The 11,792-nt window shown below is 48.0% G+C and overlaps 1 protein-coding gene across 1 annotated transcript in view; it reads left to right on the forward strand.

Moving 5' to 3' along the window:
• The window catches only part of LOC103209902 (aryl hydrocarbon receptor repressor-like), a 156,163-nt gene that overhangs the window by 19,071 nt on the left and 125,300 nt on the right, over window positions 1–11,792 (forward strand). Inside the window, 1 exon segment of the mRNA XM_007955804.1 lies at window positions 4,594–4,775. Coding sequence (XP_007953995.1) covers window positions 4,594–4,775 — 182 coding nt within the window.

Genomic DNA, 11,792 nt, shown 5'->3' on the forward strand with positions numbered 1-11,792 from the left:
AAATGAAACAAGATCTGTACCTCACACTGTACATAAAAACTAACTCCAGATGGATCAAAGACTTAAATGTGAAACCTAAAACTATAAAGTTCCTCAAGGAAAAACTAGGGCACCTGGAAGCTCTGGTAGCATACTGCCTAAGGCCACTCCTTGGAAGGAAGATTGGGCAGTCTACTTCCTTAGTAATACCACCTTGGAAACCCAAGGAGGGATTGCTATGAGTTGGGTCCAACTTGATGGCACATAACAACAAACAACGAATATAGTGCCTAAGTCTTTGACTGCTGACCAGAAGGTTGGCGGTTCAAACCCACCAGCCACTCCTCAGAAGGAAGACTGTGCAATCTACTTCCATAGAGATACTACCTCAGAAACCCAAGGAGGGGTTGCTGTGAGTCAAATTTGACTCGGTGACAGTGAGTTGTTTATTTATTAAGATATAACATAAATAGACTATTAAGCATAACCCAAAATGTACAAACAGCAGAGGAGAAACTAGATGAATGGGACCTTCTGAAAATTAAATTTTTATGTCCTTCCAAAGACTTCTCCAAAAGAGTCAAAAGAGAACATACAGATTGGGAAAAAAATATTTGGCAATGACATATCTGACAGGGGACTTGTCTCTAAAATTTATAGAAAACTCCAACACCTCAACAACAACAAAAAACCCAAATAATCCAATTTAAAAATGGGCAGAAGACATCAATAGATACTTCACCAAAGAGTATATTCAGGCAGCCAAAAACACATGAAGAAATGTTCATGATCATTAGCCATTAGAGAGATGCAAATCAGAACAACAATGAGACACCATTTTGCCCCAGCACTAGTAGTGAAGTTCAACAAGACAGAAAATAACAAATGCTGGCAAGGATGTGGAGAGACTGGGACTCTCATACACTGCTGGTGGGATTGTCAAATGATACAACCATTGTGGAAAGCAGTATGGCAATTCCTTAAAAAGTTGGAATTAGGATACCATTTGACCCAGCCATTCCATTACTAGGTATATATCCTAAAGAAGTGAGAGCCAGGACACCCATGTTCATCACAGCACTATTTACAATAGCCAAAAGATGGCAACAACCTAGGTGTCCATCAACAGAAGAATGGATAACCAAAGTATGGTACATACACAATGGAACACTACGCAGCCCTAAAGAATAACATAGAATCTGCAAAAAATTGTATAACGTGGATAAACTTGGAGGACATTATGCTGAGTGAAATAAGTCAATCACAGAAGGACAAATATCGTATTAGTCTATTATTGTGAAAAATCAAGGAAAGGTTTCTATATGGAAGGAAATTTTCTTTGTGGTTACCAGGGCTGGGAGGGGAGGGGAGGGAACACTGTTAGATAGGTGGAGACAAGTATTGATTTGCGTGAAGAGAAGGGCAGTGTACCAAGTGTGAGTGATCAACATGGTGTTATTGAGGAAGAGAAAGACAGAGAGAGGTGCGGGAGGTGCAGACAACAAAGATGAACCCTTTTGCACCTACAGTACTGTGTTATCAGTGAAGGCAAACACGGGTATATGGGTGGATAGATGGGTGGGCAGGCTAAACTATTAGGTATGTCTATGCAGCAGGGAATGTATCCATGACTATGTGCAGGGCTGGCAGACAATGTTTCTACAAGTGTATTTTTATGTTCTGTAAGAATTCCCAGGTATATAATAGAACTGACAAGGGACAAGGTTGTAGTCACTTCTTGGCCACAGCCAGCTACCCAGAGAGGTGAGTAGTTGGACCTGTGGGCTTGAGACAATGGTTGCAGGGGACATCAAGCTCAATTGGCATAACATATTACACAAAACATTGTTCCACATCCTACTGTGGCAAGTAGAGACTGGAATCTTAAAAGCTTGCCAGCAGCCATCTGGATGCAATGATGGCTTCTCGTCCAGAACAAAGAAGAATGAATAAAACCAAAGAATCATGGAAACAATTAGTCCAAAGGACTGATACACCATGCGATCCTCAGCCATACGACTATGAGACCAGAAGAGCTAGATGGTGCCCGGCTACCAGTGTCAACCACTTGGAGGGGGATGTGTGTAGGAGATCCTGGATAGAGTGGGAGAACAATGTGGAACAAAACTCAAAACCATTAAAAAAAAGGGGGGGGGGGACGAGGTTTGCTGGTCTGATAGAGCCTGGTGGAACCACTGAGACTATGGCCCCTAGCTACCCTTCAGGTCTAGAATTGAACCCATTCCTGTGGCTTGCAGCCTAACAAAAGACAGGCATGTGAGCTGAACATTAGGTAGATACACTCCTTGGAGGGATCAATCATGGGAGAAAGAAGGGCTGCTTATGCACAGGGAAACAGCTTGGGGGGCAGGAGTGCATGGAGGGATGGACACAGACTAACTGTGGGGAGGAAGTGGGAGGGAAGCTGTTGCATTGTAGGAAACTGCAGTCAATGTCATGAGACAAAGGATATGTGAACTGCTGTATGGAAGATGAATTTGCTCTGTAAACTTTCAGCCAAATCACAATAAAAATTTTTTTAAAAAAGTTCTAAATAATGTTAGTTTTTTGTTTTTTACTTTCATAGAATTATAAATCAGTAAGCAAATGTCCACACCCCATTGTCTGGATACTCCACATTGATATGAAAAAGTGATGGAAATTCAGAGTTCAAATGTCACGTGGAGATCACACAGATCATGAAGAGATCATAAGAGATCATGTGAGATCACACAGCAATCACAGATCATGTGGAGATCATGCAACTCATACAGAGATCACGTGGGGACCACACAGAGATCATGTGGAGATCATGTGGAGCTCATGCAGAGATCACACAGAGATCACATGGTGAACATGCAGAGACCACACAGAGATCATGTGGAGATCATGCAGAGATCATGCAGATCGTGCCTAGAGGGAGACCCCGTGGAGATCGGAATGGAGGGGGCGCCCGCCTGCTCCCCAGGGCGGCTCCAGAAGTTCATAGTGCATTGGGTGGCCTTTCCACAAGTGCTGATGCATTAAGTGGCGTGGCATCCAGGAGGCCCCACCATCCTGGTCAGACCTGTGTCGCGGATGCTGCCAGGCTGCTGTGTAATTGGGATATGACTCAGTTCACCAGATACAGATGGGGGTGTCTGCTGGCGGGGTTCAGACAGAACTTACTTCTAAGTGAGAGACCTGAGCCCTGCAGCCAGGGGACCTCACCCCCACGCGATATTCTCTGATACAAGAAGCCAAAAGGGAAACACCCTTGGCTACTTTGCTCATTTTTTATAAGGAAAAGTGACAGAATGACAAAGGAAAAAGCAGCGTGGGGCCGTTGGCTGAGGTGGGGGTTCCACGCCTGGCCCGTTGGTCGGGGGACTGCTGCTGTGCCTCTCCGGTGCCCTGGGGACTGTCCTGCTGCAGCACAGACACGGGGCTGTCTGTTGTCCTTTAGAGAGGACAGACAGACAACACAAAGGCCTGCCTTGGCGAGGTGTGCTCACGAGGTGGGCCCTGGGTCGGGTGTTGCTTGAAATCCACCTCCTGGTGCCTCAGTTTCTCCTCCAGTAACCGGGGAAAGTTGGTGTCACTGTGTGGTGGGGTGTCTGAGTGCCAGGAGCAGGGTTCCACATGTGGATGGGCATGGTGTGTGAGTGATCACAGGAGCGGGGTTCCACACCTGGACAGGGAAGGTGTCTCAGCAGGCACAGGGATGGGTTCCACACCTGGATGGGGAAAGTGAGCCCACACAGGGATGGGGTGTCTGAGCGCCCATGGGGGCGGGGTTCCACAACCAGACGGGCCTGGGGGTATCAGTACTGTTACCATGATGAATTCTTCATCTGCTCAAAGGGGTGTGTCTTGTGTAGACCTGGAGGGGCACCTGAAGGAGGCTGGAGACAGGTGGCATGTGACATGTTTGCTCTTCAGCCAGACAGCCCTGGGCAGGGTACTGCTCCCCGCAGACAAGAGAGGTCAAGAGAGGCGCCCTAGTCACACAGCTGCTCGGGCGCCAGGTCCCCAGTCTCCAGCCAGGGCGGGTGGGACCCACACTTTCACCTTTGCAGTGAGCTCACGTCTCCAGCCTGCTGGATGCTTTCCTTTGCCATTCTCCGCCCCCCCCCCCCAATAATGAGTTGCCTTCCTTGGTGAGCACTTTCATTTTCCTGGAAAGCACAGCTTTGGGATGAGTGAGATTAGTCTTGTCAGCGTTTCCTAGACACTTACAGACAGCGGGGCCCGCAGAGGACAATTTCCTGTGGGGTCCATCCTGCTGTGGGGTCCGGCCTGCTGTGAAATCTGTTGTGTCGTGAGGTCCATGGTGCCCACGGGGTCTGTCTCTCCGTGGGATCTGTCCCCATATGGGGTCTGTCCCTATGTGGGGTCTGTCCTGCTATGGGGTCCGTCCCATTGTGAGATCTACCCCTCTGTGGAATCCATCCCGCCATGGGGTGCATGGTGCCTGTGGGGTCCGTCTCACCAGGGGATCCATCCACCATGGGGTCTGTCCTGCTGGGGGCCCATGGTGCCCGTGGGGTCCACCCTGCCGTGAGGTGCCATCCTACCCTCCCACAGTGCCTGGCTGGGAAACTGCAATCTGACAGCAGTTCCGTTTCTTCACAGGAGGCCCGCCCTGGAGTCTGAGAAGTCCAACCCTTCCAAGCGGCACCGGGACCGCCTCAACGCTGAGCTGGACCACCTGGCCAGCCTCCTGCCGTTTCCGCCCGATATCATCTCCAAACTGGACAAGCTCTCCGTCCTACGCCTAAGCGTCAGTTACCTCAGGGTGAAGAGCTTCTTTCAAGGTAGACCCCCACCTGTGTTCACCTGGGCCTCACCGCGGTGTGCATCCTGCCCCCCCTCCCACCTGCCTGATCTGGACCTGCCCGAGGCCCATCCTCCGGGCTGGGAGCTGACTAGGCTGTGCCTTCCCTGGCAGGAGCCCCTCTGCAGAACCCAGGACCCGCCTGTGTGGAAGTGGGGTGCACAGGGCTTTGGTCACATGCTCCAGTCTGGACCCCTCTGTACGGGAGGGGCCTTAGGCCTGCTTCGCTGGGTGGCCTGGTGGACGCCTCCTCTACAGGGTCATTGTTAGGCTGACCAGGATTTGCACGGCTGAAGGGGGCGCAGTGTCCAGCTGCTGACTGCTGGGTGGCTGACCCCCTGTGCCACAGCCCTGCCTGCCTGGGCATCCCTCCGTGCAGTAGCTGTGGGTGCTCCCGGCTCTGCTGCCTCTGGCCAAGGCCCTTGAGAAAGAATTTGATTGTCCTTCTTCAAATCCCATGACTAGCTCCACTTATCCAAGTTCAATCTGAACTCACAAAACCTGAGCTGAAAGCCTAGGGGCCAGGCAGCTAGGACAGAGCCTGAGTGGGGGGTGTGCAGTAGGGAGAGGTGCGGACTGGGGCAAGGGAGGAGGTCGGCTCCACCTGCAGGGTTCAGAGCTGCTGTAGACACCTCCCTGAGCTGCTGCACAGAGCCTTGGCGGGTGTGGGTGGATGCAGGTGGCACTGTCTGAGGGCCCGGGGACCACGTCTGCCTCATGCCCCACACCTGGCTGCTTCCTGAGTGGGGAGGAAGTAGGGGCTGGTCTTTGAATGGCTGTGTGGGGCCCCAACACCCCTGCCCACCGCCTGGCAGTGCCACGTAGAGCCTCTGCCTCGTCCCAGCTTCCCGCTGTGGGGGCAGTAGCACACCCATGCCCCGCTCCTCTTGGGGCTCAGTAATCAATCATAGCACAGATTACGGATCCCCTGCTAGCCTGGGCAGGCTTAGCATCTTGGGCCTGTTTCCACATCTGTCCACAAGCACTGGCTACTGTCACCTGCGCGTTGGAGGACCTGGGCCCCAGGCTTGCAGAGGGAGAGGACATGTGCTGGCAACCAGTGCTGGGATGAGGTGTGGATGGGTCGGGCTGTGAGTGGATTGGGGTGTGGGTGGAAGCAGACCGGCCCCACAACATGCAGCTAGTCTGAGGGGAACTGGGGCCCTCTGGTGGGTTCTGGGAGAAACAAGGGGAGAGGGCATGGCCCTTGGAGATGCAGACGGACTGAAGGACGGACAGGGCCAGCAGAGGTGCAGGTGGCCTTGACTGCTGTTCCCCACTGTCTTGGTGTCCCTCTCCCCACCACCCATGAAGAGGGCAGGGTCTTGGCTGGAGGGCAGTGAGGGCATGAGGTGCAAGGACCTGGGGGGTGTGGGGCTGCAAGCGAGACTCCCACAGCACAAACTGCTCACGTCACGGGGCCGCGTGCGAGACTCCCACAGCACAAACTGCTTATGTCAAGGGAAATAGGGCTTGTGTGTGAAATGCAAGGGAAGAAATACTTTTTTTAAATTATTTAAAAATTTTTATTGTGCTTTGGGTGAAAGTTTACAGAGCAAATTCATTTTCCATAAAGCAGTTCATACACATTTTGTTTCACGACATTGACTGCAATTCCCCACAATGTAACAGCTCCCCTCCCACTTACTCCCCATAGTTATCTCTTCCCTGTGTCCTTCCCTCCATGCACTCCTGCCCCCTGAGCTGTCTCCCTGTGCATACACAGCCCTTCTATTCTCCCGTGATTGATCTCTCCAGGGAGTGTATCTACCTAATGTAAATGTTCAGCTCGTATGCCTGTCTTTTGTTTGGCTGGAAGCCACAGGAGTGGGTTCAATTCCAGACCTGAAGGGCTTCTAGGGGCCATAGTCTCAGTGGTTCCACCAAGCTCTGTCAGACCAGTAAACGTGGTCTCTCTCTCTCTCTCTCTTTTTTTTTAAATGATTTTGAGTTTTATTCCACATTGTTCTCCCACTGTGTCCAGGATCTCCTACATAGATACCTCTCTGAGTGGTTGACAGTGGTAGCTGGGCACCATCTAGTTCTTCTGGTCTCATAGTTGTATAGGCTGAGAATCGCATGGTGCATCTTTGCTTTTCTTCATTCTACTTTGCTCTGGACAAGGAGAGACCCATCATTGAATCTTGATGGCCCCTTGCAAGCTTTTAAGACCCTGGTAGCTATTCACCAGTTACACTGAAGGAACTGGCAAAAAACAAGGCTCTGGAAATTGATGGAATACTCTTTGAGATGTTTCAACAAACAGATGTTGCACTGGAGGCCCTCACTCAGCTATGCCAAGAGATTTGGAAGACAGCTATCTGGCCAACTGACTGGTTGTTGTTGTTGTTAGGTGCTGTCGAGTTGTTTCCGACTCATAGTGACCCCATGCACAGCAGAACGAAACACTGCCTGATCCTCTGCCAGCTCCATGATCCCTGATATACTTGAGCCCATCATTGCAGCCACCATGTCAGTCCATCTCGTTGAAGGCCTCCCCCTCTTTTGTTGACCCTCCACCGTACCGAGCATGACATCCTTCTCCAGGAAATGGTCCCTTCTGACAACATGACCAAAATAGGTGAGACAAAGTCTGGCCATTCTTGCTTCCAAGGAGCATTTTGGGTGCACTTCCTCCAGGTCAGATCTGTTAGTTCTTTTAGCAGTCCATGGTACTTTCAGCATTCTTCACTAGCAGCACAACTCAAAAGGATCAACTCTTCTTTGATCTTCCTTATTCATTTTCCAGCTCTCACATGCATACGAGGTGATTGAAAATATCATGGTCTTGTGTCAGGCGCACCTTAGTCCTCAAGGAGACATCTTTGCTCCTCAGCAGTTGAAACAGTTCCTTCTCAGTTGACCTTCCCAATGCTACACGTCGTCTAATGTCCTGACTGCTGCTTTCATTGGCATCGATTGTAGAACCAAGCAACATGAATTCTTTGACAACCTCAATCTTCTCTCCATTTATTGTGATGCTGCTCATTGGTCCAGTTGTGAGGATTTTTGTTTTCTTTATATTGAGATGTAATCCATACTGCAGACTGTATTCTTCAACCTTCATCAGTAGGTGCCTCAAGTCATCCTCACTTTCAGCAAGTAAAGTTGTATCATCTGCATATCTCAGGTTGTATCTCAGGCCTACTGACTAGAAGAGATCCATATTTGTACCCATTCCAAAGAAAGGTGATCCCACAAAATGTGGAAATTATATTGATACCACATGCAAGTAAAATCTTACTGAAGATAATCCAAAAATGATCGTACCAGTACACTGACAGAGAATGTCCAGAAATGCCAGCTGGATTCAGAAGGGAACGTGGAGTGAGGGATATTGCAGCTGCTGTCAGATGGATCTTGGCTCAAAGTAAAAAATACCAGGAAGATGTTTACTTGTGTTTTATTGACTGTGCAAAGGCATTCGACTGTGTGGATCATAACAAATTGTGGATAACACTGAGAAGAACGGGAATTCCCGAACCCTTGATTGTACTCATGAGGAACCTGTACATAGACCAGGAGGCTGTCGTTCATACAGAACAAGGGGATACTGTATGGTTTAAAATCAGGAAGGGAGTGTGTCAGGGTTGTAACTTTTCCCCATACTTATTCAATTTTTATGCTGAGCAGATAATTCGAGAAGCCGGACTATATGAAGAACACAGCATCAGGATTGGAGGAAGACTCATTAACAAACTGCGATATGCAAATGACACAACTTTGCTTGCTGAAAGTGAGGATGACTTGGAGCACTTACTGATGAAGATTGAAGACTACAGTCTGCAGTATGGACTACACCCCAATATAAAGAAAACAAAAATCTTTACAACTGGACCAATAAACAGCTTCATGATGGATGGAGAAAAGATTGAAGTTGTCAAAGACTTCATGTTAGTTGGCTCTACAATCAACACCAGTGGAAGCATCAGTCAAGACATCAAAAGACATATTGCGTTGGGCACATCTGTTAAAAAGACCTCTTTCAAGTGCTGAAGAGCAAAGATATCTCCTTGAAGACTAAGGTGCACCTAACCCAAGCCATGATATTTTCAGTTGCCTCATATTCATGTGAGAGCTGGACAATGAATAAGGAAGACCAAAGTAGAGTAGATGCTTTTGAGTTGTGGTGTTGGCAAAGAATGCTGAAAGTACTGTGGACTGGTAAAAGAACTAACAAATCTGTCCTGGAGGAAGTGCAGCTGGAATGCTCCTTGGAAGCGAGAATGGCCAGACTTCGTCTCACCTACCTTGGTCATGTTGTCAGAAGGGACCATTGTCTGGAGAAGGATGTCATGCTGGTAAAGTGGAGGGTCAACAAAGGAGGGGAAGGCCCTCAACAAGACAGGTTGACATGGTGGTGGCTATGGGCTCTGGTATAGTAGGGATTGTGAGGCTGGCACAAAACTGGACAGTGTTTCGTTCTATTGTACATAAGGTCACTATGAGTTGGAGGTGACTCGATGGCACATAACAACAAAAACAGCTACTCACCAAAGTAGAATGTGGAACAATGTTTTTGTGTAGTATGTTATGCCAATTGAACTTGATGTCCCCTGCGACTGTGATCCCAAGCCCACAGGTCCAACTACTCACTCCCTCAGGGTTGCAGGCGATGGCCAAGAAGTCACCACAACCTTGCCCCTTGTCAGCTCTACTATATACCTGGACATTCTTACAGTACATACAAATATGCATGTAGAAACATGTTTTGCCAATACTATACATGGTCATGGGCACCCTACTGCCTGCCTAAACATACCTGATCATTCACTCCACCATCTATCCATCCATATATCAATGCTTCTCATCACTGACAACACAGTACAGTACATGCAAAAGGCTTCATCTTTGTTGTCTGTACCTCCCACGTACCTCTCTTTGTATTCCTCTTCCTTAGTGCCACCATGTTGTTCACTCACATTTGGTACATTGCCCTTCTCTTCACCCAAATCAATACTTGTCTCTACCTATCTAACAGTGTTCCCTTCCCTCCCCTCACACCCCTGGTAACCAACAAAGAAAATTTCCTTCCATATATAAACCTTTCCTTGATTTTTACAATAGTGAAGTAATACAGTATTTGTCCTTCTGTGATTGACTTATTTCACTCAGCATAATGTCCTCCAAGTCATCCACGTTATGCAGTGTTTTGCAGAGTCTACATTATTCTTTAGGGTTGCATAGTATTCCATTGTGTGTATGTACCATACTTTGGTTATCCATTTCTCAGTTGATGGACACCTACGTTGTTTCCATCTTTTTGCTATTGTAAACAGTGTTACAATGAACGTGGGGGTGCATATATCTGTTCTTGTCCTGGCTCTCACTTCTTTAGGATATATACCTAGTAATGGAATGGCTGGGTAAATGGTATTTCTAATTCCAACTTTTTAAGGAATTGCCATACTGACTTCCACAGTAGTTCTATCATTTTACAGTCCCACCAGCAGTGTATCAGAGTTCTAATCTCTCCACAGCCTTGCCAGCATTTGTTATTTTCTGTCTTGTCGAACTTTGTTACTAGTGCTGGAGCAAGATGGTATCTCATTGTTGTTTTGATTTGCGTCTTTTTAATGGCTAATGATCGTGAACGTTTCTTCATATGTCTGTTGGCCGCCTGAATATCCTTTCTGGTGAAGTGTCTGTTCATATCTTCTGCCCACTTTTATTATTTATTTTTTAAAATTTTATTTTAAGAGTTTGTTTTACATTCAACATCATGTGCACATTTAGTTTCAGCCCACGTTTACCATCCCCAACCCTAACCCAGTCTCCTCCCCTCCCTGCCCAGTAACCCCCGCCCCCTGTGCCCCGCATAGTTCTGCACCCCTGCATGTCCTGTATTTCCTCCGTGCGAATCTTGTCCCTCTGGTGCCCCGTGGTCGATTGCTCCAAGGGATGTATTTCCATAGAGTATGTGGGTGCATCACTCTGGGTTGAGTGGTCTGTGTGTACATCTTGTTTACTATTGCGCTGACAGCCAGCCCCTGGGAGTGAGCTTTATTCCAGGCCCAGAATGTATCCCAGGGCCGTAGTATTGGGGGTCTCACCAGACTCCATTTGACCAATAATTCTGGTCATTATTGCATTTTTTGATTTTGTCCCACGTTTCCCCTCCCACTCTATCCAGGATCTCCAGATTTGATCCTTTCCTGAGTGGTTGGCATTGGTAGCCGGGCACCATCTCGTTCTTCTGGTCTTGAGGACCATCGTGTCCTAGGGCTGATTGCTTCTAGATGCTTTTGTTTTTTTGCACTCATCTTCACTTCCGACAATAGGAGACCATTAGCTGCATCTTAGATGGCCTCCTGAAAGCTTTTAAGACCCCAATCACTACTCACCAACGTGGGATGATATGATGACCACCATGATAGCATCAGGAAAAGGGAGGACACTGAATTGTGCACATGGACATGTGTCTAGACGACAGATGCTAATACCAACCAGTATATCCACAATACTGCATTACCATTAACACCAAACACCAGGCTACAGATAAACACATAAACATCTGATAGGTTCAGATGGGGGTCAGTGAACAGAAGTATACTCTAGACCAAGGATAGATTCAGCGAAGGCTAATCTTGCACAGGTACCAGTGATACAAAATACTCACAATCCTTACAGAAACAACAGAAGACAGACATAGAGTAATCCCTCACAGACAGCCAGACACTGTGGGAGAGAGATCCAAAGATCTTCCGACTCAGGGCCATAGTACTGGGGGACACCACACTCAAGTGGCACATCAAAATACATCAAAGTCTTGTTCTTCTGCCCATTTTTAAATTGGATTATTTGTCTTTTTGTTGTTGAGGTGTTAGAGTTTTCTATAAATTCTAGAGATAAGTCCCTTGTCAGGTATGTTGCTGCTGAATATTTTTTCCCAATCTGCAGGTATACATTGTGTGGCAGTTAAGTCTGTGTGTCACCTTGGCTGGGTCTGGTTGAATGGCTGGGCAGCTGGATGTAGTATTCCCCATGATGAGACTGG

Source organism: Orycteropus afer, unplaced genomic scaffold, assembly GCF_000298275.1.
Source record: "Orycteropus afer afer isolate SDZICR_OR568_19922 unplaced genomic scaffold, OryAfe1.0 scaffold00541, whole genome shotgun sequence".
In the NCBI taxonomy this organism is placed as follows: domain Eukaryota; kingdom Metazoa; phylum Chordata; class Mammalia; order Tubulidentata; family Orycteropodidae; genus Orycteropus; species Orycteropus afer.